This window comes from Macaca fascicularis, chromosome X, assembly GCF_037993035.2.
Source record: "Macaca fascicularis isolate 582-1 chromosome X, T2T-MFA8v1.1".
Classification (NCBI taxonomy): domain Eukaryota; kingdom Metazoa; phylum Chordata; class Mammalia; order Primates; family Cercopithecidae; genus Macaca; species Macaca fascicularis.
In genome coordinates, this window is record NC_088395.1 from 55882940 (window position 1) to 55909950 (window position 27011).

Genomic DNA, 27011 nt, shown 5'->3' on the forward strand with positions numbered 1-27011 from the left:
TATTATCTTATTATATATCATTTATACATTATAGAAACATATATAGCACAGAAGGGCTTCAGATAAAAAATAATAGTCCCCTGATATATCACATCCTATCCCCTACCCCACTCTCCAAAAGCAACATCTTTGAACCCCTTTGGGCATTTTTCCTGGTGTGCATATCCCTACCAGTAGTCTTTCTGTTATCAATTCTAGACTTTACTTATTTATAGATGGGGTCTCGCTATGTTGGCCAGGTTGGTCTTGAACTCCTGGCCTCAAGTGATCCTCCCTCCTCAGCCTCTCAAAGTGCTGGGATTAAAGGCATGAACCACCACCCCCTGCCCTAGACTTTATTTATTGACTTCTTACTATGGTATTTTCTGTACTTCCTGTTTTAAACAAGTGGGAAGATGAATGCATGTGTTAAAATTCCTGATGAATCCCTGGTTTCAGCAATAACGATAATTTATACGGCACTTGCTATGTGGAAGACAGAGTTCTTAGCGCTTTGGATGTATTAATCATTTAATTACAAACTCGATTGCAAGAATTAATAAAAAGCGGGAAGGCAAAGAATGCTGAGTCTTCCCCGTCAAAAACCATTACCGGTAACCAGCAGTAAAAGAGAGAAGCTCAGAGGCACTGAAATTGCCAGCGGCTCCTTTAATTCTCCATAGCGGCTGAGTGGTGCCAGGCCCACCCACATGAAACAGGCTGAAGGCTCCCTGCGCCCTACCCCGCCCGAGGCGCGTAGCCTGAGCCAAGGCCACGTGACGATGACAGACGGCACTCTGGCTTTCCCGGAGCAGTCTCTATGGTATTCTTCCCAGCCCACCCATCCCTTTGGTAGCGTCAGTCACGTGACAGACTCCGGGTTTACGGCAGATGCCCACGTGATCCTGGCCTGCAGTGGGGTGGCTGCGGTGAGATACCTGGGTTCCTGAAGGGCGAGCGGTTAGGTCGTAACTACCGCCTCCGCTGGCCGACTCTCCGAGCGGCCGGGCTCGGAAGCAACGAGCCAGCTCAGGCTTTCACCGCTTAGTGCCTACGGCACGTGTCAGCTCTTTCTGCCTCCTCCGCCTTCGCGGTCTTCACCTCTTTGCGGGTGAAGTTACCTTTGGGTTGCCAGACCTTGGGGCCTGAGGCCCAAACTCGGGACGAACCCCAACCCACCTCTCTTTTCCTGTCATTCTCCAACTCTTACTTTGTACCACGGAATCACTTGGCCTTAGAGCTAGCCAGCTCGGCTGTGCCTTGAGGCCAGGTTTGGGGAGATAAAGGTAACCGTGGGGAAAGCGGCCCCCCAGTGGACAAAGGCGGAGGCAAGAATAGAGCAAGCCTGAGGGCCATAGGGATGAGAATACGCGGTTGAGGGGTGAAAAAGAAAACAAACAACAAAAAACCCTAAAGACTACTGAAGATTTAGAAGGGACTGGAAAGGACTTGTTGCGCAATGGAAGAATCTGACTCTGAGAAAACGATGGAGAAAGAAAATGTGGGGCCGAGAATGGATCCACCACTAGGGGAACCGGAAGGATCGCTTGGGTGGGTGAAGGGTATTATGTCAAACTTGGAAGTGGGGGTGTTCAAATTGAAGAGAGTATTGTGAATTAGAACACTTCTCCCCATCCCCCCCATGATAAATTGCTTTGATTTACCAGTAATGTTGATTGGTATTATGCTTTGGACGATAGGATAAACTGGAAAGCGAATTGGTGCTAACTGGGCAGAAACAACCCTTGGGAAGGGGCTGATACTCCTGGTGGTGGTGCTGGGGGAGTGTTCTAATTAAAGCAGTTCTGAGTTGCTTTGAATTATCAGTAAAGGAGATTTGCTGTCACCAGGTTGGGGATGGAAAGACTAGGAAGAAGATTTGCATTTCCAGGTCAGAGACCAGTGGCTTGAGGGTGCTTTCTGTGCCAATTTGTACCTGAATTTGAGACTTATGTTATGTCTACTTTGTGCCTGTGATGAGTGAAATAGGGCTTGGAAGGACAGCTGAAGGACTAAAAAGATACTTCCAGCTTTTAAAATTAGGAGGCTGAATGCTTTTTATAAATAGAGGATATTCAATATTCAGTCCTCAAATAGAGGATATCAATATACTCTATTTTTTAGAAATAGAAAATATTGTTTGATTAAGGCAGCTGCATTGTTTTGATTAATTTAAGATGATGAAAAATTGAATCTTGAATTTTAATGACTGATTTGTATTCCTAAATACATCTTCCTAGGAGTTCTCTCTTGAACTTCTACTTAGGAGATAGGGAGCATACACACAGTTTTATAATTTAGGAAAATGAGGCCTCTATTCATCTCAGGTCCCACACAGCTGTACTCAGCTGTTGTACTAAACATGCTCTTTTGTACCTCCATATTTATTTATATTTCATTAATTTCAATTTCTAAGGGAATTGGATCATAGAAACTGTTTTTTGGTTTATATCTGCAGGTGGGTGCTACCAAATACAGCCATGAAGAAAAAGGTAAGACGTGTTAGATACGCCAAAACCATGAAGGTAAAGGTAAGAAGTTGATATTCAGGAAGTTTGTGATATATATACACCATCTTTTCTGGACTATTGCAGGAGCCTTCTATGTGGTCTCTCTGACTCTCTTCCCCTTGTATGCTATTTGGTTTAATTTTTCTAATATGAAAATCTGACTGAGTCATCTACATACTTAAGAACCTTTAGTAACTTCTTTAAGCCCGTGGAATAAAATCCAAATGATTTCATGGTCCTTTAAAAATCTGTTCCTGACCAAACCCTCTGCCACACTTACGCACCCTTTCGCAGCCATACAGAATTTATTGTTCTCCAGATTTACAAATTAATTTGCACTTTGTGTAAGCCATATACCACACACCATACAGGCCTTTGTCTGCACATTTATTTTTAATCTAACTCAAATGTTACCACTATAAGGTCTTATGTGAGTTCTTCAGATGGAATTGGACACACCTTCCTTTGTGCTGTCATAGTACTGTGCCCTACGTTGGGATTTAGGCAGAATTGCTAAGAGTGCAGCTCAAGCTAATTTCTTAACCTTTTGGGGCTTCAGTTTCCTAATTTGTAAAATGGTAGTAATAATATTAACTGTATCATAGGATTGTTGTGACGTTTAAGTTAGTAAATGCCTGTAGAACACTTAGATCAGTACCTAACATGATTAGCCTTGGTAAGTCTTTCATAGGCAATTAAAAGAGGTACATTGTATAAATTAATAACTGAAGGAAATGTACCATATTTTGCCTTAGCTTCATCTAATAATTCAGTTCTGTAACTACAGTTTGCTAAGGGAGTGTTCTTGATGAGCCTGTCTCAAGTTGCTTTCATCGAGAATGCCTAAAAATACCAGAAATTTCTACATGATTAAGAACAAAAATCAGTTTGATTTAATCATTCTGCATTGTATACATGTATCAAAACATCGCGTTGTACCTCCTAAATATATTGTTTTTCAATTAACATTTTAAAGAACAAAAGCAAACTTTTTGTGGCAACTTTAGACTGGCTCAGCAGTGACATTTCCTTAGTGAGATAAAGTTATGTAGCTAAAATTGTTAGATGAAATCAAGCCTGAGTGTAGTATATTTCATCAATACTCCTTATATTTGTAATTAAAAAATTTAATAAAATATCTTAGGATTGAAGGTGGAATATAGATTCCCTTCATTTGAAAAGCAAGGTAAGGCTGAGCACGGTGGTTCATGCCTGTAATCCCTGCACTGTGGGAGACTGAGGCGGGTGCATTGCTTGAGGCCAGGAGTTCAAGATCAGCCTGGTCAACATGGCAAAACCCTGTCTGTACTAAATATACAAAAAAAACTAGCTGGACGTGATGGTGCGTGCCTGGAATCCCAGGCATGGGATGGCTGAAGTGGGGTGGCTGAGGCACGAGAATCACTTGAACCTGGGAGGCGGAGGTTGCAGTGAGCCGAGATCATGCCGCTGCACTCCAGCCTGGATGATAGAGCGAGGCTTGGTCTCAAAAAAAAATAAAAAGAAAGAAAGAAAAGGAAAGCAAGGTAATTGGAAGTATATTTCGTAAATTCTAGATTTGAAAGGACTCTCAAAAGTCACTTTACTAAATTTCCTTTTAGTATAAGAGTATACAGCATCTTTGACAAGTGCTCTCTGTGTGAGATGCTGACATTGACAGGAAGGCTGCTTACCTTCATGAGGCTACCCTTGCCCTTGGACAATTCTCACTGTCAGATACTCTCTTGCTTTATATATTTGTTTTGATAACTTGCTTGTCCTTTTGATGTACATACTTGGAGCATCTGTTGTATGTTAGGCACTGGAGGTATGAGGGGACTCTCTCTCCCCTTGCAGAGCTCAGAGTCTTCTGAGAGAGAGGGACAGACCCCCCCAAAATAAGTAACTGCAGTGCATTATAATCTTTGCAATGAAATAACAGTGCCATGGAAGGACAGAGGTAAGACACTTAAGTCAGCCTAGAGCATTGGACTCAGAATATCTTCTTGCAAAAATGATTACTGAACCAAGTCTTGAAGGGTAACTGCAATTTAGCTGAAGGAAGAAGGAGAATGGATAGTTTACTGGCAGATAGTACTGTGTGAAACAATGGCACAGATGCAGGACCTTCCAGAGGGTTGGGAGCAATCAGAGGGACTACCAGCAGTTCAATTAAGTGTGGCTGTAAGCTAAAACTTTCAGGCCAAGAGGGACAGGAGATGAGGGATGAGAAGTAGATAGACTAGATCAAGGAGGGTCTTATATGTAGTCTGAGGACTTCATCCTGCAGGCCATGGGAAGCTTTTGAAAAGAAAAAGGAGGGATAGTAATAAATGGAACAAGAGCATAGCGGTAAGTGGAAGGGATGAGATCAAAGGCAGAGGTGGAAAGATTGACCTTGAGCAGGAGGAGGAAGAACTTTCAGTTATATTGCAATCCTCTGCTAGGTAATTCAGATAACAAAACATTGGGTTATGATAGAACAGGGTTTAGTTTCCTCTAAACGTGGTATTTTTCTAATGTGTTTCTGAACATATTAACAGTGCATCTTAATAGCATAGAGTCAGTGTAATTCTGTCACCTAAAGGATGTGTGTCCTGTGACAGGTAAGTGTCTGGCTTCTGGAATTCTAAGTATCTCTGCATTCACCCTTGGTTGGGAAGAGTTTAGTTAGTTGTGAGTATCCACACCAGGTTGTTGGTACTGTCAGTTCAGGAAAATATCAAATCCAGGAGAGAAATAGATCCCTTTAGACTTGATTTGCTCTAGATTGCTAACTTTTTTCCTTTCCTTTTCCCTACTTTGTCCTTAGGTGCTGTTGATGGGTAAAAGTGGATCTGGTAAGACCAGCATGAGGTCTATTATCTTTGCAAATTATATTGCCAGAGACACACGTCGCCTTGGCGCAACAAGTAAGATGTTTTATCTTATCGTAAAGTCAGGTGATCTTAACTCTTAATAATCTGCATAACACACTTGTTTGCAGTAGCTTGGGGATGCAGAAAGGTTGGGGGATTTGTTATGGAGCATGTTTACCCTTTTTGCATTGGTTCTCAAAGAGGTATGGCCTAATTCCAGTTACTGCTGCTTGCTCTCTTCAGGGAGGTTCTTTTCTTTCTAGGTTGTTTATGAAGTGGATTGCCCTTATCCAACTTTTTGTTTATCCTGCTATTTCTTAAACAAGCATTGTTTGTTCGTCTTGTGGGGAGAGTGTTTTTAACTCTTATACAAAGGGAAATTCATAGGTATTAACAAGCATAACAGTAAAATATCCTAAGATTTTTCAAAGCAGTAGTTACACTTTGTCTTCGTTAAAAGGTAAATTACGGTGGTGGGAAGGAAAGAGGTTAACTTGATCTGTACTCTGCTACTTCTTTTCCTGGATACACATAGATGATCTCATTAGAGTTTTGGTTCTGATTTAGGGAATATGTTGTTGCCTTTTATAGTTTGAGTGTTAGTATGTACTAATTGGGCTGCCATGGACAGTGAATGTAGGATCCTGGGAGAGCCCTTCTGTCTCTGGGTTGTACTGCCATTTCCTTCTGCAGCATTCAAGCATTTCTGGATTCTGCTTGGTCCTTTATTTTTAGGGACAGGCCACCCACTACTCTATACAGTTCCTGAAGTTTCAAAAACAACAGCATTTTAAAAACACAGTATGTTTCAGACCCTAGGAAATAAAAGAGAAGGAAACCTCATTTCTGTTCTTATCGTGCTTGGAGTGTAAGTGTAGACTCTCATAATTGGGGCAGCTTTGATGACTAGAAAGCTGTTTCTTGAATGTATTTTTTGTTGTTGTTTAAGATGGAGTCTTGCACTCTCTTGCCCAGTCTGGAGTGCAGTGGTGCAGTCTTACCTCCTGGGTTCAAGTGATTCTTGTGCCTCAGCCTCACGAGTAGCTGGAATTACAGGCACCCACAACCACGCCCAGCTAATTTTATATTTTTACCAGAGACAAGGTTTCACCGTGTTGGCCAGGCTGATCTCTAACTCCTGACCTCAAGTGATCTGCTTGCCTCTGCTTCTCAAAGTGCTGGGATTACAGGTGTGAGCCACCGTGCCTGGCCTCTTTCTTTTTTTTTTTCTGTTAGCTTGTTCTCTTTCTGTTCTCTTAAGCCTCTACAAAAATTTGAGGATAGTCATTGTCTCAGTTTGTCCAAGCCATCTCTTGCCTCACAAATCTTTTTTTTTTTTTTTTTTTTCTTTTTGGAGACAGAGTCTTGCTCTATCATCCAGGCTGGAGTGCAGTGGCATGATCTCAGCTCACTGCAGCCTCCTCCTCCTGGTTCAAGGGATTCTCCTGAATCAGCCTCCCAAGTAGCTGGGACTACAGGTGTGTACCACCACATCCAGCTAATTTTTTTTATTTTTAGTAGAGATGGGGTTTCACCATGTTGGCCAAGCTAGTCTCGAACTCCTGACCTCAGGTGATCCTCCCGCCTTGGCCTCCCAAAGTGCTGGGACTACAGGTGTGAGCCACCATGCCTGGCCATCTTGCTTCACAAATCATGTCTTCCTTAAGTTAAAAATGTCCAGCTCTTCCATCTATTTCTCATTTGACATATTTTGAAACATTTTTAAGGACTTGTTCAAACTTGTCTACATTTTTCTTATGGTACTGAGACTTGGATGCAGGTGGAGTCTGATCAGGGCGGAGTGGGCCTATCACATCTGTTATTCTGGACATTACATTGCTGTTAGCACAGTCTAACATGTATCCTCCTTTTCTGGAGTAAGTTTTGTTATGAGGAGTCTTACCAAAAAACCCTTTCAAATATATTCAAATTCCCTTTCAAATATGTTGTTATTAAAACACATACCCTTCTGGCTTTTGGGCAATTAATATTTTAAACCAAAGAATAAATGCTTTCTTCTATTAAATTATTTAGTTTTGTTTGTTTTAGCCCATGATATGTTCCTGTACCCTTTGTTTGTTAACTGTGAAATTCAGAACAAGTCCAATCCCTTTTTTCTCATCCATGAAAAAAGGGATTGGATCCTATTTTCATTTTAGCTACTTATTCTCTTATCTGATATATTAGCTATATTTCCTAACTCCATGGAGTTTGTACATTTGATGAATATCTCCTCTAGTTTTCATCTAAGTCATTGGTCGAAAGTTTTGGTCAGGATAATGTCCCATGGCCTGTCATGCCTCTATAATTGACATCTGTAGCTCTGGCCTCTGGAAAGTCTACCTGTCCAAACTTCTCTCTGTCTTGATTTGATAGATTAAAACTTTTTTTTTTTCTTTCAAGTTAAATATTTGGGCCTAATTACCCTTATGGTTTCAGTAGATTAGAGGAAGCTAATGGTTACTGAACAACTGTTATTTGTCAGGCTTTTGTGTACTGTTTTATTTACTTTAGTTCTCATCTTAACTTCATTTTTATAGGGAATAAAGAAGGAGGTACAACTTAGAAGTTAATATCACTAAGCTAGGAAGTATCAGAGCTGGAATGTCAATCTATGCTCTTCCCTTATTCCTTATGCCACATTCTATCTAGCTTACCCTCTCCTAACAATTCCTGGCAGACGTATTTTTATTTCTGTTTTAAATTCTGCACACTTTGTTGAAGCACCTTTTTCTAGTCCAGTTGCTGTTGCTGTTTTTATATAGCTGATCAGAGTTGACTTATTACCCTGAATCCAGAGAACAGTCTTGCAACCAACATTTCAGAGCTATTCAAACTGCTTGAAATAGTTTTGATATAACCTAGCAGCCTTATTGTGAACAGAATTTTGCGAATTATATGAACCCTATACATTAAGGCAAACCATTTATTTAGCAAGTGCTTTTCTGGAACTTTTTATGTAGGAGGCACAGAGAACAGGACAGAGCTCTTGTCCTTAGAATATCTCAAGCAGAACCTTTATTACTAATACTTTGTTAGTAATCACTGTATCTCCTTACAGGTAGTGAAAGTATACTTTAAAATACTATGTTTTAGGATATCATCATTAGCTAGTTTGTCATTGCTAAAGAAATACCTGGGTTCTACTGCTAAACTTATAGACAAGTTCAAAATACATATATAGTGCATTACTTTTTACTTGATAGTCCTCTTTATGTAGTTGCTGATTTTCTTTAAAAGTAGTAAGAGTACTTTTAAAATATTACATTGATTTTAATGTTTTAGTGTTTTTCTAGTTTCTCATTGCTGAAAATAGTCCAGTTTTATTTTGTTAAACTTAGAGCCTACTGTGTTTTGAAATTTGAAGTAAGAGTACATGATTGTGATATTATTAATTTATTAGGGGGCTGCTAAAATGTATTTGTTGGAACAGTAAACTTGTCAATAAAAATGATTATGAAGTATTTTAGTCTCAAACACTGTTGACGGCTCCAAGATTTCCTACCTTCTCAAAATTCTCTGTTCCCTTGGCTTTTATTTAATGCTCTGTTACCCTGGTTTTCTTCCATTATCTTTAACCATCCCATCTCTCTTTAAAAAAAATCTTTATCATAGTATTTTCTTCTTTCTGCCCCGTAAGTGTGTGTCATTCCCCAAAGCTCTGTTCTTGGTTCTTTTTAGTTGTTCTTGTGATAATAGGGTAGGAAGACTAGGAGAGCCAGAAAGCCATATATGGAAGATATGAGACTAAAGAGGGAAGCAGGAAGTGGGTGGTTAGATCATAAAATGTCTTGTAAGCCAAGTTAGGTAGTAGGACCTGAGGGTAGAGAGAGTTTTAAACAGAAGAGCGATATTTTACAGGTCCCGGGGATTAGGGAAAATGTTAAAAAAAAAAAAAAAAAGCAACATGAGCAGATTTATATTTTATATTTTTAATTTTCAGTTTTAATTACAAAAGTAGTACTTGTGAAAAATTCAAACATTACAGACGTGTGAAAAGCCTCTTTTCTCCCTCTCAGGCCTGATTCCTAGGGACAACCACAATTAGTAGTTTTGAGGTTATCCTTCTGGCCCTTTCTTTTCTGGGTGTATACAATTGTGCATATGCAGAGAGACATGGTTTTTTTCTGTTTAAAGAAGAATGAAAATCTGCATTTTGGAGAGAGATCACTCTATCTGTAATATGGAGGATAGATTGGAGGGAGGCAAGGTTAGAAAGAGGTTGATAAGTTAGGAAACTATTTTAGTAGACCAGGTGAGAGATGATGGGGGCTTAGTTTGGGCTAGGGTGATGATAGTGGATATGGCGAGAAGCAAATGGATTTGAGATCTATTTAAGAGATAGAGTCAGCCAGACTTCCTGGTAGATTTAGGGAGAATGATGAGGAAAAAAGCGGACTGAAGGATGAAACTGAGGTTTTGGCTTAGGCAACTGGTTGAATTCACTGAGATAGAGAAGACTGAAAGAGGAATAGATTTGTAGGAAGAAAGGGGAGATGATGAGCTACATATACTTGGATACGTTGAGTTTGGGATACTTGTGTTTTATTCAAATGGAGATTTGTAATATATGTCAGAAAGGTAGGAGAGAAATCTGTCCTAGAGATACCTGTTTCTGAGTCATCAGTGTCTAAATGGCAAATAAAATAATACGAATAGACTAGCTTGCCTTGGGGAAGGTGGCCAAGGATGGAGTCCTGAAGAACTCCCAACATTTAAGGGACAGAAAGAAGAATAGGAATTGTAAGGGAGGATCTGCCAGAGAAGTTGTAGATATGATATCAGAGACCAAGAGAAGAGAATTTTTTGAGAAGAGAGTAGTCAACAGTGTCATGCTGCAGAAAGTAAGACAAGGACTAAAAGGTCCATTGGATTTGGTTATGGGGCCATTGGTCACTTGATGAGAATAATTTCTATGATATGGGAGTAGAAACCTGATTTCTATCCCATGTGCCCCATGTCTAAACAGTCACTGAATCCTGTCACTTCTTTTGTTATTGTCTTTCCCTTTCTCAGTAGCACTTCTTTCCATTTTTTTTTAGTACTAGACCGTATACATAGTCTTCAAATTAATAGCAGTTTGAGCACCTACTCTCTCGTAGACTCTGTTGGAAATACAAAGACATGTAAGATATGATTCCTTTTCCAAGGAGGGGGAAGTAAAGGGGAGAAGGGAAGTAGTTTGAGCACCTACTACGTGCCAGGCACTTTATGTATGATAATTCATTGAATCCTCATAGTAATCCTGTGAGGTCAATGCTATGCCCCGCGCCCCCCTGCCCACTTTCTTTTTTAATAGAAGAGGAAACTAATACTCAGAGCTTAAGTGACTTGCCCAAGGTCACACAGAGAGGTAGAGCCATGATATTTGAATGAAGATTTGTTCGACTCCAAAGCCCCTGCTTTTTAAAATAATGCTCTGCTGCTTACAATGTAGTTTATAAGAAGATAAAATTGCACAAAAGTTAGATAGCAGTCAATTTAAGCAACAGCTTTGAGATAGTCATAGGAGAAATATCACTGTGTGATTGATTATCACAAATTGTATAGATTATAATTCCTAGACTTTGATAAATTTTCAGGATAAAATCTTTCATTATTACTCCTTGGGATTTTTAGTGCCTGGCAGAGAGTAGATGCTTAATAAATGTTTGAATGAATTCAGAGGGAGAGATGACGGTAAGTGGGGGTAGCCAGGCAGGGCTTTTAGAGGAGGTGGGATTTAGGCTGGCTCTTAAAAGATGAATATAGTTTGAAAGAAAGATGGGGAGGGCTTTCCAGGCAGATGAACAGAGTAGGTGAAGAATAGAGGGGAGGGAAGTGTAACTCAGAGGTCGCAAACAGGCAGCCTGTATCCTGGATAAGACCTGTAGATGTGTTTTGTTTGGCTCATGTGATGTTTTCTAAAAATGGCAATTAGTTATCAACATGTAAAAGTTTTCATAAAAATATGGATTTCCCACTACTGCTGAAAAACTTAAAGGTCTGGTAACCCAGAGCCCCCATTCCTGCATGGCAAAGGAACCGGAGCTGAGTAACTGCTGCTCACTCTACTATCCCATTGGGTAGATGTTTACCCTCCATATGTGGCCAACTTTGCTCATATATGTTTACTGGCCTGGCCCCTGTTAGCAAGTTTGCGACCCCTGGTGTAAAGTATTTTGGGGGTTGGGGAGGTAGTGGGGTTTGGGAGGACTGTGAATAAACCAAATTGGGCTGGAGTGAAAGGCTTTATTAATGTGGATCATTGGGGAATGTATAGGTAGACTGGAAGCCAAATTGTGAAGGACCTTGAATGCCTCCCATAGGCATGGAGGAGCCATTGAAAGTGTTTTGAATGGGGAGTGACATGTTCAAAGTAGTGTTAAGAAGATGAGCCTGACAGTAGCCTGTAGGATGAAGTAAAAGTGAGTAAGGCTTTTTGGTGGGGAGGTCAGTTATGGAGCTATTGTAGTAGTGTAGACAGATGATAAGGGGCTTCCTTAGTGTTTGTGGTGGGTTATAAAATAAGGAATGGAATTAAGAGAGATTACAAAGGACTAGCAATGTATTGAATGTGGATAGAAGAGTCAAAAGTGGGAAAAAGTTAGGGTCATTAACTGGAAAGGAAATCAATAGCAGGAGTTCATTTGGTTATGTGTTATGTTTGTTTTTTGTTACTTTTTTTTAAATTTGTGTGTGTTTGTGAGGTTGGTGGGGGCAGGTGGGACAGGGAAGACTGATTAAATGGTATATATCTATTACATGTTGAAATTTTAACATAAGTATTGTAATTGGAGATTGTTTCTGCTCTAGGTATTAAACTACTAAAAAGTAAAATGACTTACATGAGAGCCAATTCTGTAGCTCAGGGTAGTTTAGGTGCCCACCTTGCCACTAAACCACACTACTCAGCTGAAAATCACCTTCTTGTTGTGGCTTTGAGCATTTCACTCCACTTTGGTCCTTCTAAATTTCATGGGTTAGTGCTTTGCTTATTTTGAATTTCACTTCACCTGCTATAATTACTAGATCTGTCATATTTGTCTTCCAGTTGATGTAGAACATTCTCATGTTCGATTTCTGGGAAACCTGGTATTGAACCTGTGGGATTGTGGTGGGTAAGTACCATCTGCTTACTTGTTTGTGAAGTTGATGTCAGTAATCATGGCATCTAGCATATCAGCATGGTGAATACACCTAGAGTAACTATCATTTGTAATAGATTAGATAGAAATTAGTTCAAAATTGACACTTGAGTCAATAAACATCTCTGACTTTTATGGAATTGTGAAAATGCCCTCTGTATGTGACATGTTTAAATAGCACTAATCCAAGCTCTATCTAGGTATCTGTAGTTTGGGATAGATTATCCCCTTTTGTGGAGGAATAAATTAGGTTTCTGTCTCAGGCATCCTGACACCAGTGCTGAGCTCTTAGCTGTCATACCATACTACTTTGTTCTTAGTAATAAAACATCAATAATTTTCTCCAGGCAGTCTCAATACTGTAGATCAGACACTGAGCACACATTCTCTAGCTAAATGACCTACTTTTTGGAAGAGTAGGAGTTAGCTCTTCCTCTTATGAGCAAAGTATTCACCACATATTCCATCACAAATGTACACACACTATGGATGTATGCTGATGTTGCTCCCTACCCTATGGCCATTGCATCTCTGTGCTGAAGGAGCAGTGTGCATTGCACAGTGGATAGGAGCATAGGTTTTGGAGTCAGATTGGGGTTTGCACCTCAGCTCTGTTAACTGTGTTATCTTGGGTAAATCATTTAAACTCTCTGAGCCACAGTTTCTTCATCTGTACAGTAGTGAAGGCAATGGTACCAGCTCATAGGGTTGTTTTGATGATTAAGATAATTTATACAAAGTTGCATAGCAGAGTGCCTCACAAAATGCATAGATATTGTTAGCTCAGTGTATCCCAGCTCTTAGCATAGAGCCAGCCATAGAGTGGGTGCTCAGTGAATATGTGTTGAAAGAATAATGCAATAGCTAAATACTCTATAAGAAAATGACTCCATTCCTGATAGCAGATGGATCACTTAACATCCTAGCACCTATCTCCATACAAATCCTTCCTCATTATCATTGGTTCTAATTTTCGAATCCGTGTTAAGACATTAGTCCCAAGTCCCTTGCTTTTAGGCACTAAGATGTGATGATCTTCGTTTTTACAGATAAGGCAGCTGAGGCCTGGGGAGATTATGATTCTGCTGAGTTCACACAGCTAATTAATAGCAAAGTGCAGGACTAGAACCTAGGTTGCTGATTTTTTTCTCCTACTACCGGATGCTACTGTTTTCTGCTGGCCAAGTGGTAATTGAGAGCTTCCTGGAAAGCAGCACTTAGCCTAAGGAGCAGAGAGCAACATCTACAAAAAAATACAAAAAAACTAGCTGGGCGAGGTGGCGGGCGCCTGTAGTCCCAGTTACTCGGGAGGCTGAGGCAGGAGAATGGCGTAAACCCGGGAGGTGGAGCTTGCAGTGAGCTGAGATCTGGCCACTGCACTCCAGCCTGGGCGACAGAGCGAGACTCCATCTCAAAAAAAAAAAAAAAAAGTTACCATTGGAGTAATTTTAATGTAGTTTAGAATATTTGACTGTTGAGTTATTCATTCAGCAAATTTTCATTGAGTACTTAACACTGTTAGAAGCTGGGAAACAATGAAGAATAGTAACATACATGGAACTTGCTGTCTAGGGAAGTGAATGGTATTAATGAAAAACTCTCACAAACAAGTGTAATAACTTGTGGTAAGTGTTAGAAGTAAGAGGAATGTATTGATATAAGAGCCTATGCTTAGTGGATTGACCTGTCAGGAGGCCATGGGCAGTTTCTGTGAGGAAATATGGATTGAACTGAAATCTAAAGAGACAAGCAGGGGTTAACTAGATGAAGAGGTGGGGGGTAGCATCTGAGACAGAGTGAACAGCATGTGTAAAGGCTACATAGTGGATAAACCATGTGTCACTTGAGGAATTGAGAAAAAGTCAGTGTGTTTAGAATATAAGGAGAGGGGCAGAGAAATGGATCTGGTACAGGAGAATCAGTGGGACCTGGTAAGAAACAGAAAAGGGGCTGCACCAAATGGTTGACATGCTTTGCAAACTTCTTTTGTTGGCTCAAGTTGTGCCTCAAGAGGTAAGAAGGTAAGGCCAGACTTATTTGTTATGATTTGCCCTTTAGATTGAAGCCTTAAGGTTATCTTTCACATTGATCAAGCCAACAAAAATAGGTCATAAGGAGGAGTGATTGAACTGCGGATTTGCTTACTATATATTTTTTTTCTACCAGGCAAGACACCTTCATGGAAAATTATTTTACTAGCCAACGGGACAACATCTTCCGAAATGTGGAGGTTCTGATTTATGTCTTTGATGTGGAGAGCCGCGAACTGGAAAAGGACATGCACTATTACCAATCATGCCTGGAGGCCATTCTGCAGAACTCTCCAGATGCCAAAATATTTTGCTTGGTACACAAAATGGATCTGGTACAGGAGGATCAACGGGACCTGGTAAGAAACAGAAAAAGCGCTGCACCAAATGCTTGACATGCTTTGCAAACTTATTTTGTAGAGGTATAGGTTAATTTGTACCATTTTTTTCAGGAATAAAAGGTCAGCAGAAGTTTTCAAAGTAAAGTTTTGTCATTTGCTTTGACAAAACACTCTTTTAAACACATTTTCAATGATAAGGGAAAGATATTATTTATTAGTAAATAATTTTCAGAATTAGGCAAGAAATCTGTCCAAGTGATCTCACTAAGCAGCATTTATTTATTTTTAAAATATATTTGCTGCCCCCCAGTTTTATTGTCCTTCAAAGCAGGGAGGTAGTGTCAAGGTTAAGACCCACTAGGAGTGAGATGAAGAGAGGTTGCTGATTTCATTAGATTGACTTAGGAAACTGGTATATACCAGTTCAAGTGCCAACCACAGTGTGTTAGGCACTATGCCAGGTCCCTCATAATTGCACTGATATAGTAAATTTCTCTTTCTGACGTGGGAGTTAGTACACACAAATTTAAACCAGAGAAGGCACAGTAGCAGGTGATGTCACCAAGATAGTGGAGTAGGAGATAACCAGTCTTCATTCCCCTACAAAAAAACAAATATAGATAGTTATCCACAAACCAAAATAGCCCCGAGAAGGCTCAAAGGCCCATTATAGAAAGACATAGTAAAATGGGTAAACTCCTGCTTAGCTGTGAGACTACAGGATTGGCAGGTCATATAGTCTAGCTTCAATATAGTCTGTCTAGTTTGCTCAATATAAAATAAGAGGATTGGATTTTAAGGTCTATGCTGAAAGAGAAGATCCTTCTCTATTTCTAAGGGTATGAAACTAAGGAAAGCAGTTTTGGGATATGCTGGTCATATAGAGGAATACAGTTACTCTTTGAGTTGGAGTATAAGAATCTAAGGAAATCCTTTAATGAAAGGATGTTTTGGTAATTGCTCTGGTAAGGAATACTTCTTTATATTACTAGTTACAGGATTGCCTCCACTGTTCTAGTGTTTTGATATTTATAGGTTAGCTTATAGGCTTTCAAAACCATTTGAAGGGTTCCATATTTGACTCAGAAAACTGCTTTTGATTAGTAGTCTTTTTAGCTCTTCCTCAACTTCTGTCATTAAGTATTAATTACTATTTAATACCTAATAATATGGTTTTAATTCAGCATAAAATCATGTGTGTAACTTGGGTCTTGAGTTTGTGAGGGCCTTGTTACTGCGCTTGCTGTTTTGTTCTCGTTTGCTTTTAAAAATCACTTTATTTCCTAGCCAAAATTGCAGTAGAAAAATTTACAGCATTCCAATAAATGAGCTCCTTTAAACATTTAGAAGTGTTTTTTTCACTTGTAATTTTGTGTTTTTTTTAGTATTTTTATTTATTTTATTATTTCAGTAGCTTTATGGTTATGTGTGGTTTTTGGTTACATGGATGAATTGTGCTATGGTCAAGTCTGGGCTTTTAGTGCATTCATCACTTGAATAGTGTACATTATACCCAGTAGATAATTTTTCTTCCCTCACCCCCCACAACCTCCCCGTTTCTGTGTCTCCAGTGTCCATTATACCACTCTGTATGCCTTTGTGTACCCATAGCTTAGCTCCCACTTACAAGCGAGAATGTGCAGTATTTGGTTTTCCATTCCTGAGTTATAAACAAGAGATAGTTTGACTTCCTTTTTTCAATTTGGATCACCTTTATTTCTTTGTCTTGCCTGATTGCTCTGGCTAGGACTTCTAGTGCTATGTTGAATAGAAGTGGTGAAAGTGAGTATAATTGTCTTTTTCCAGTTCTTAAGGGGAATGCTTTAAACTTTTCTCCATTCATTTTGATGTTGGCTGTGGGTTTCTCATAAAAGGCTCTTAATATTTTGAGGTATGTTTCTTCTGTACCTAGTTTGTTGGAGGTTTTTCATCATAAAGGGATGCTCTGTTTTGTTGAATGCTTTTTCTGCATCTATTAAGATGACCATATGGTTTTTGTTTCTAATTCTGTTTATATAGTGAATCACATTTATTGACTTGTGTATATTGAACCATGCTTGCATCCCTGGGATGAAACCGACTTGATCTTGGTGAATGATCTCTTTGATGTGCTGGTAGATTAGGTTTGCTAATATTTAGTTGAAGATTTTTGCATTTATGTTCATTGAGTATATTGATTTGTAGCTTTCTTTTTTTATGTCCTTTTGTGGCTTTGGTATCAGGATGACACTGGCTTTGTAGAATGAGTTAAGGAGGATTCCCTTATTGTCAATCTTTTGGGGCAGTTTCAGTTGGATTGGCATCAGTTCTTTGTCTCATAGAATTTGGCTGTGAATCCATCTGGTCCTGGGTGTTTCGTTTGTTTGTTTGTTTTGTTTTGATTTTTTGGTTGGGAGATTTTGGGCTTTTTTTTTTTTTTTTTTTTAACTGATTCAGTCTCACTAATTGTTAGTGCTCTGTTCAGGATTTCTATTTTTTTTTTTTTCCCTGATTCAAACTTGTGTGGTTGTGTATTTCCAAGAATTTATCCATTTCCTCTAGATTTTGTACTTTGAGTGCATAGAAGTGTTCATAGTAGTCTCAGTCATCCTTTGTATTTCTGTGTTATCAGTATGATGTTTCCATTTTCATTTCTGATAGAGCTTATTTGAATCTTCTTTTCTTACTTTATCTAGCTAGTGGTTTATTAATTTAATTTATCTTTTCAAAGAACCAACTTTTTGTTTCATTGACCATTGTATTTTTTTAATTTATTTTCAGTTTTCTTGAGTTCTACTCTAACCTTTGTTATTTCTTATTTATTTTCTTCTGCTAGCTTTGGGTTTGGCTTGTTTTTGTTTCTCCAGTTCATTGAGGTGTGATGTTAGGTTGTAAATTTGTGATCTTTTTGTCCTTTTGATGTAGGCATTTAGTGCAATAAACTTTGATCTTAGCACTGCTTTTGCTGTATCCCGGAAATTTTGATAACTTGTGTCAGTATTTTCACTCAGTTCAAAAACATTTTTAATCTCCATCTTGATTTTATTTTTGACCCAAAGATCATTCAAGAGTAGACTATTTAATTTCCATATATTTGTATGGTTTTGAGAGTTCCTCTTGGAAATGATTTATGGTTTTATTCTGCTTTGGGTTGATTCGATACTTGATATGCTTTTGATTTTTTAAAATTTATTAAGTATTGTTTTGTGGCCTGGCATATGGTCTATCTTGAAAAAGTCCCATGTGCTGACAATAAGAATGTCTATTCTGCAGTTTTTGGGTAGAATTTTCTGTAAATGTCTGTTAAATCCACATGTTCTAGAGTCCAGTTTAAGTCCAGTGTTTGTTTGTTGACTTTCCGTCACAGTGATCTATCCAGTGCTGTCCATGGGGTGTTGTAGTCCTCCACTATAATTGTATTGCTTTCTATCTCTTTTTCTTAGGTATAATAGTTTCTGTTTTATTAATCTGGGAGCTCTGGAGTTAGGCGTGCATATATTTTGGGTTGTATCTTCTTGTTGAATTGATTTCTTTATCATTGTATAGTGACATTTTTTGTCTTTTTTACTGTTGTTGATTTAAAGTCTGTTTTATCTAAGAATAGTTATTCCCACTCACTTTTGGTTTCCATTAACATGGAATATTTTTCCTCCCCATTTACCTTAAGTCTATAAGCATCTTTACAAGTTAACTGGGTATCTTGCAGACAGCAGATATTTGGTTTGTGTTTTTTTCCATTCTGTCCATCTGTATCTTTTAAGTGACACATTTAGACCATTTACATTCAATGTTAATATTGACATGTGATGTACTGTTGCAGTCATCGTGCTGCTACCTAGTTGCTTGATTTTCTTCAATGTGTTACAGTTTTATAAGTCCTGTGAAATTTTTGCATTCAAGTGTTTTCATACTGGTGCATATGACCTTTCATTTTGATATTTAGAACTCCTTTTGCATTTCTTATAGTTCTGGTCTAGTGGAGACAAATTCCATCAGCATTTGCTTGTCTGGGAGAGACTTCATTTCTCTTTCATTTATGAAACTTGGTTTTGATAGATAGAGAATTCTTGGCTGACAGTTATTCCATTTGAGGAGACTAAAGATAGGACTCAATCCCTTTTGGCTTGTAAGATTTCTGCTGAGAAGTCTGCTGTTAGTCTGATAAGTTTTTCCTTTATAAGTTATCCAATACTTTTGTCTCACTCTTCTTAGAATTCTTTCCTTCATGTTGACTTTAGATAGCCTGATGATTTGGTAATGTCCTTTTTATAATGAATCTGCTGTGAGTTCTTTGAGCTGCTTGTATTTGGATGTCTAAATTTCTAGCAAGACCAGGAAAATTTTCCTCAAATATTTCCTCAAATGGGTTTTCCAAGTTTTTTGCTTTTTCTTCTCCCTCAGGAACACCTGTGATTCTTAGATTTGGATGTTTTGTACCTAAACCCATATTTACTGGAGACTTTGTTCATTTCTTTTAATTCCTTTTTAAAAATTTTTATCTGATTGTGTTAATTTGAAAGCCTTGTCTTCAAGCTCTGAAATTCTTCTTCTGCTTGGTCCAGTTATTTCTTTATGTTGGTTTTTAACTTTCTCTTAGATATCATTTAGCAACCTAATAATTAACATTTTGAATTCTTTATCTGATATTTCAAATATTTCATTTTGGTTTGGATCCATCACTGGAGAGTTCGTGTGATCTTTTTGGGGGTGTTGTAGAACTCTGTTTTTGCACATTGCCAGAATCATTTTTCTGGTTCCTTCTCATTTGAGTAGATAATTTCCTCTTATTATTTTTAAATTTATTTCTGATTTTACTGGGTTTTTAAATTTTTTTCTCCCCTTGAGGATGTGACTTTAATGGGTGTAGTGTATGGTCACCTAGCTTTGGCTCTGGGTGCTTTCAGTGTCAAAGACTGTGTATGAGCTCTTTGGTTGTACAGAATCTTTGTGCAATGGCTTTCTTAGCTGCTGGTTATAGTAGCAGTGTGCTGGGTGTGTGAGAAGGCTTACTGTCTCCCATGGGCCAGTATGGCAGGGGTCTCATGAAGCTTATCTCATTTCCCCATGGTGTACATTTTGTTATTTTTGTGAGAAGTATACTGGGGAAAAAATAACAAAGTACATACCACTGGGGAATGAGATAAGCTTCATGAGACCTCTGCCATTGAATAGTTCAGCCTTCATGCTAGTACAGGCACCCACAGGTGAAAACCAGCTGCAGCTGAAGCAGGTGGGTATATGCAGTATCCCGTTTGTGGGCAGAAGGCCCAGCCTTGACTAAGCTGGCTGGGGGAGCTCTCTGAAATGTACTGAGGTCTTTGCAAGGGGACAGAAGGGAGCCATCTCAGCTCCTCTCCCAGGCCAGCAGGAAAGCCATCTGCTTCCTCATCATGCCCTTGTCCCAGTGTTCTGGATATTCAGATCAGACAAGCACCTCTGTCCATCTGCTGGAATGCTGGCATTCCGTGTAAAGAGGAGTTGTGACTTTACTTCTTATGCAAGCCTGAACCCAGAAGGCACTCCTCTTGTGGAGATGTAGTCACCCTGAAGTGCTCCAGAAAGACTGTCTATAGGCACACTCATGCTGAGTTCCTGGAAGAGAAGCCCCACCTGTATCTGCAAGTGCTGGGCAAGGGGGAGAAGTTTCCTTCTCTAGGTCCCTTCGTGAGCCCTGGAGCTGCCTGACTGCTGGGGTAGAACTGCAGTTTTTCACCACTGAGCATGGCCTTGCACCTGTGCCTCTGCTGAAGGAAACTTCCCACAAGTGGAAACTTCTGGGACTCAAGGCCTGCAGTCTGGTTTCTTTTGTCCCACAGGGTGCTCCCTTGATGTGGTGCACTCCCTGCTCCCATAGGTGTGGCAGTCCCTGAGGGCCAAACAGCTGTGAATCCTGCTGCTCATCTGGTCTAGCCACCTTGTGGGGCTTCCACACTCTAAGCTGTTGCTGGGGGAATATGTGCAAATCATCCAGTGATGTGAAGACACAAGGATTGAAGGTCCCTGAGCAAAACAAAGTCTCACAATGGGTGCACATCCAGCATGGCACCCACTGCTATAGCTCCGGTCCAGAGGGAAAGTGAAGGGACCTTGTGCTAGCAAGGTAATGCCCTTGAGGAGTCCGTAAATCACAGCTCACTCTGGTACTTGTGCTCACGAGTGCAGAGAAGCCCTCTTTGAGCTTGGATACCAGCAGTCTGCTGCAAGGGCCAGAGAGGCCAAGAGCACTCCCATCTCCCCTGTCCACAGATTACTAAGTCTCTCAGGGTTTGATCTCTGCCAGCTTCTTGTTACTTTCTTTTTTCTTTTTTGGTGAGTCACAGATTCTTCCAGTGAACTCTCTGATAAGCTCCAACACTCTCCGCTTAACATTCCGTTTGGGCTACGATTATTCACCTGTAATTTTCGTTCTTCCTTCTGAGGAGAATTGGTCATTGATGCTGCTTATCAGCCAAGTGGAGAAGCTGTCTGATGCCTCAGGCTGTGGACAGGTCTGCAGGATGTGCAGTGGCTTAGGCTCTGCTCTGAGCTTCAGAGGGGGACAGTGTTGGGTGGATCTGGACCAAGCTGCCCTGCCCTCTGGTCTCCCAGCAGCAGGTGTAAGCACAAGCTATGATAAGGTTAGCAGGGGAATGACATAGACTCTGAAAGATTTCCCTGGCTAAAAATAGCATTACTGTGATGGCTTTCTCAAATCCCAGCTATAGTAGTAATGTACTGGGCAGATGAATAGGCTCAAGACCTCCTGATTAGCTGGGATGGTGTGGGTAAATGATGTTAGCTGAGGTCATGCAGAAGTTTTCTCCTTCTCAAGTGGTGTGTTGTTGTGTCAGCAGATGTTGTAATGGGCTGCACCAATTAGTCTCTAGCCAGGAGGTGGTGTTTGCAGGAGAGAGCCAATTGCTATGGTGGCCATGGGATTTGTGCCTGACTTATGATACCCACGGGAAGTACTTGTGTCTCAGGCGATGGGCAAGGCCATGAAACTCCCAAAAGTCCCTGTCTGTTGTGTTATGCTACCAAGGCAGGTGGAGGGGCAAACCCAGGTTTGGACTGGGTCAAACAGATTTGCATTCTGGCTCCTCATGTGTAAGCACAAGCAGTGGTCCCAATGGGGCTTGGAGGGCAGTTCCCTGGCCACTAGGGTAATGTTCCAGGGAGAAGCACAACTGACTCTGCTGCACAAAAGAATCCACATTGGGAGAAGGAGTAGCAGGTGTCAGTGAGACCCACCCAACTCCCACACTCTTGACAAGGTGGGTCTCACACCCACAGTCTTCTGCTGGCAACGGCTAGCTGGGTCCCAGGCAGTCTGTGTTCAGAATGCAAAACTGCCCCAGGCCATAAGCCTTCCTGCTGCCTGAGACAGAAACCACACCTTTCAGGCCTCACTTCTCCTTGTTTGTTCACAAAGCTGGGACACTTGGCTGCTGCTCCTGTGGCAAGAGCATACTTCCCACTCGCCCCTCAGTTCTGGCCAAGGGAGTTTGTCCCCACTGGAGAGATTAAGAGTGCAAATCTCAGTTGGGAGCTTCTCGCATCCTGTGACCACTGCCTGAGTTAGCTGTAAGGTTCCTCTATCAGGAATGGTTTCCTTCTGTCCCCACTGGGGTTTCAGGGTACATGCAAAGTACTGCTGTTTTTCATATACTTCCCACTGCTCACCAGATCAACTCCAGTGCTGGGTAGGGTTAAGGTGCTCCCCTGTGGCCTGGCTTGCTCAACTCCTCAGTAGGAATGTGTATCAAGGAGACATTCTCTCCCCCTTTCATGCTCTGGAGACTCACAGTGGTCTGCCTGGCTCATGGTGTAGGTTGCTGCCCACCACTTCTTTCAAAGTGTCTGAAGTTTCTTTCAGTTTTTCTATTGAGTTCCTGTGTTCCTTCTTGGATAAAAGTTTAGACTGTGAATCTCTACACACCACTCTGCTGTTTCCAAGCAGGTGAGGCCCGCTGACAAAGCCTTCAGTCTATCATCTTGGAAAAAAAAAATCACTTGTAATTTTGATTAATCATCTTATTATTTTCTAAATGCGTATATAAAGATTTCCAAAGATAGATTAATATTCTTCAAGATACTTTAAGCTTAGTTAAGAAAAGTATGTTCTTTATTTTATTAAAAATATAGACTTAGAAGTTTTAGGTAAAATGGTTAGTGTACTTCCCTAAATATCCATTTCAGCTAAGGTTGCTGCAAAAATAATTGTGATTTTGAACCATGAATTTTAAATCATAACTAGGCTCAAACACATCTTTCTTAATGAAAATAGGAACCATTACAATTAGCACATTTTTGCCAACAAGAAACACATTTGTTTATTCCTGTAGCACAAAAATTCGTGCTTCGGGATTCAACAAACTCTTGGAAAGCATTTTCTGCATCCTGCTGGCTGTGGAAGTGTTTTCCCTGCAAAAGGTTGTCAAGATGCTTGAAGTGGTAGTTGGTTGGCAAGAGGTAAGGTGAATATGATGAATGAGGCAAAACTTCGTGCCCAATTCCTTCTACTTTTGAAGTGTTGGTTGTGCAATGTGCGGTCGGGTGTTGTCATGGAGAATTGTACCCTTTCTGTGACTGGTGCTGGCAGCAGGTGTTGCAGTTTTTGGTGCATCTCGTTGATAATGCTGAGCATATTTATCATATGTAATGGTTCCCCCGCGATTCAGAAAGCTGTAGTGGATCAGACCGGCAGCAGACCAACAAACAGTGACCATGAGTTTTTTTGTGCAAGTTTGGCTTTGGGAAGTGCTTTGGAGCTTCTTAGTCCATCCACTGAGCCAATTGTCACCAGTTGTCATATAAAATCCACTTTTTGGTGCACACCGCAATCCAACTGAGAGAATCATTTGTTGTTGTTGCATGGAATGAGAGAAGACAACACTTCAAAATAATGATTTTTTTTTTTTTTTTTTTTTGCTCAGCTCATGAGCAAACCTGTTGAGCTTTTTTACCTTTCCAATTTGCTTCAAATGCTGAACAACCATAGAATGGTCGACGTTAATTTCTTTGGCAACTTCTCGTGTAGTTGTAAGATGATCAGGTTTGATGATTGCTCTCAATTGATCGTTTTCAGCTTCTGATGGCTAGCACTATGCTCTTCATCTTCAAGGCTCGTGTTTCCTTTGCAAAATATCTTGAACCACCACTGCACCATAGGTTCGTTAGCAGTTCCTGAGCCAAATGCATTGTTGATGTTGTGAGTTGTCTCCGCTGCTTTATGACCCATTTGAACTCGAATAAGAAAATCGCTCAAATTAGCTTTTTGTCTAACATCATTTCCATAGTCTAAAATAAATATAAAATAAACAGCAAGTAATAAGTCATTAGCAAAAACACATAAAGCGAGAAATGGACATTAAAATGATGTCTCACATAACCACATTTACTTAAGAATGTATTCCAATGTCAAATGGCAAATTTCAACAATACAAAAACCGCACCTAGTTATTTTCTTCTATGTGTGTATCTTAGGGTTCTCCAGGGAAACAGAACTAATTGTGTGTGTATGTGTGTTTATGTGTGCGCTTGCACTCCCACATGCACCCATGCGTAGAAAGACAGGAAGAGACACATGCAGAGAGAGGGGTATTTATTTTAAGACCTTCAACTGATTAAATAAGGCCCACTTACGTTATAGGTTGTAATCTTTACCCAAAGTCTCCTGATTTCAATGTTACTCTCATCTGAAAAATACCTTCACAGTGATATCTAGACTGCTGTTTGACTAAATGTCTGGATACTGTGGCCTAGCCAAGTTAACATGTAAAACTAAATATTACAGTCACACCCCTTGTCAACTTGGCACTCATACACATCTATGAAACCATACTTAATCTTCAAATAAAAACAATAACAAGGTCATACTTCCACTTAACATGATACAGTAATCCTGCATACAACCAAAAATGCACTAATCATTTTCCCAGAAGAGGATGTAAAGTTATTGACTAATGTTTACTCTTCTTTTACATTATAATATAAAGTTAACAATACTTAAATATTATATATCATATGATATGTTCATGATAAGGGATTAAAAGGGAAAAAATAGACATTTACTTTATATACATAGATACATGTTCATAACAAAATCAAGATGAAGTACTCTTGACAATTGCAATTCTCATTTGTATATCTGGTCATGTGATTTTTAGCTGGTATTTATAACTGCCTTATTCAGTTCCTTATTACCTTTGCCCACAGCAATCACCTCAGCTTGTTGTATTCTCTGGTGGGGTGACCCAAAGACCATTAGTGGACCTTCCTGAATTGGGCATTGTCGTTTTCCATTGAGTTTAATTACAGAACATGGTATTACTAAGAGACATCCTGAGAGCTCTCCTATATTCCAGAAATACTCTTCTTCCTTACCTCTGTTGTGGAGGAGCAATCCAGCTTCCCCATGGTAGTCAGGATCAGTCAGTCCAGTCAGCATAGTAACTTCTTTCTTTGCCTGTTGATTCAGAGGCTTCAGGGACCCAAGGTGGCTGGTTGGTAGTCTTAACTTCCAGTTCAGTGGAATCACTATGTCTCCTGGTATACACATTTCTGCCTTTGGAACTGAGACCTCTAGTTTAGCAGAGCATAAGGTCACAGGGGCAAGAAACAAAAATTTTGCTAGTGGGTCACTGGAGTGAGTGGTGGCACAGTTTCCACCCCATGAATCCTCACTATGAAATAAAAAGCACCATTTACTGAACGCTGATTCAGAGCACATACAGCCTCCTAGAGAACCTTGCCTAGCTCTGCAAAGTATTGCAACATAGTTGGCACTGTGCATCTTCAAAAGGCCATTCGAACCAGGTATGATGGCTCATGCTTGTAGTCCTATCTCCTTGGGGGAGGGTAAGGCAAAAGGGTTGCGTAGCCTCGTTGAAATCCAGCCTAGGAACATAGTGAGATGCATCTCTAATTAAAACAAAACAAAAAGGCCATTCTGCCATTCTGTCAAGCCAGCTGCTTTAGGATGGTGGGGAACATGGTAAGACCAGTGAATTTCATGAGGATGAGCCCATTGCCTCACTTTATTTGCTGTGAAGTGAGTTCCTTGATCAGAAGCAGTGCTGCGTACAATACTGTGATGGTGGATGAGGCATTCTGTAAATCCATGTATGGTAGTTTTGGCAGAAGAAATGCATGCAGGGAAGGCAAATCCCTATCCAGAATGTGTAATTCAGTAATCATGTCCCTTCCATGATGGGAGCAGATGAGTGTAATCAACCTGCCACCAGGTACTTAGGTGATCAGCTTGGGAGATAGCGCCATATCAGGGACTCAGTGTTGGTCTCTGTTGCTAACAGATTGAACACTCAGTCGTGGCTGTAGTCAGATCAGCCTCGGTGAGTGGAAGTCCATGATGCAGAGACCATACATAACAACCCTGCCACCATGGCCACTTTATTCATGAGCTCATTGGGCAGTTACCTGCATGGTTGGAGAAAGAGGCTGAACAGGTCATCCTATCTACTTGGTTATTAAAATTCTCTTCTGCTGAAGTCATTCTTTGGTGGCATTCATATGAGACACAAATATCTTTACATTTTTCACCCATTGAGAAAGATCTGTTTATATACCTCTTCCACAGACCTTTTTGTCACCCATTTTCCAGTCATGTTCCTTCTAAGTCCCTGACCATCCAGCAAACCAGTGGCCATAGCTCATGAATTGGTAACTAATTGTATGTATGGCCATTTCTTCTTCCTAGCAAAATGAACAACCAGGTGGTCAAAGTTCTGCCCATTGGGAGGATTTCCCTTTACCACTTTCTTTTAGGGCTGTCCCATAAAGGGCCTGTAGTATTGCAGTTGTCCACTTCCAGATGGCACCTGTGTATCATGCAGAACTATCTGTAAACCAGTCCTGAGTTTTCTTTCTCTGTCAGCTGATTGTGGGGAACTCCCCATAAGGCCATAGTTGCAGGCTGGAAAAGAGAGGGTAGTATAGGCCAGGCATGGTGGCTCATGCCTGTAATCCCAGCTTTTTGGGAGGCCGAGGTGGGCAAATCACTTGAGGTCAGAAATTCGAGACCAGCCTGGCCAACATGGCAAAACCCCATCTCTACTAAAAATACACTAATTAGCCAGGTGTGGTGGTGTGTGCCATGCGCCTGTAGTCTGAGCTACTCAGGAGGCTGAGGCACAAGAATCGCTTGAACCTGGGAGGTGGAAGTTGCAGTGAGCCGAGACTGTGCCACTGCACTCCAGCTTGAGTGACA

General features: G+C 40.3%; 1 protein-coding gene across 17 annotated transcripts in view; it reads left to right on the plus strand.

Moving 5' to 3' along the window:
* Window positions 1-868: 868 nt before the first annotated feature.
* RRAGB (Ras related GTP binding B) overlaps window positions 869-27011 on the plus strand; it is a 38260-nt gene continuing 12117 nt past the window's right edge. For 8 of the 17 annotated variants that reach the window (XR_012430394.1, XR_012430395.1, XR_012430397.1 and 5 more), the window contains exons 1-6: window positions 869-1530; window positions 2438-2471; window positions 5281-5380; window positions 10369-10452; window positions 12360-12426; window positions 14620-14842. Coding sequence is in view for 7 of the 17 variants with exons in the window: in XM_015443267.2 (XP_015298753.1) it covers window positions 1439-1530; window positions 2438-2471; window positions 5281-5380; window positions 10369-10452; window positions 12360-12426; window positions 14620-14842 (600 nt within the window). In the remaining 10 variants the exon portion in view is untranslated. The remainder of the gene's footprint in view (window positions 1531-2437; window positions 2472-5280; window positions 5381-10368; window positions 10453-12359; window positions 12427-14619; window positions 14843-27011) is intronic. The other 9 variants (XR_012430401.1, XR_012430402.1, XR_012430400.1 and 6 more) reach the window with 3 other exon arrangements.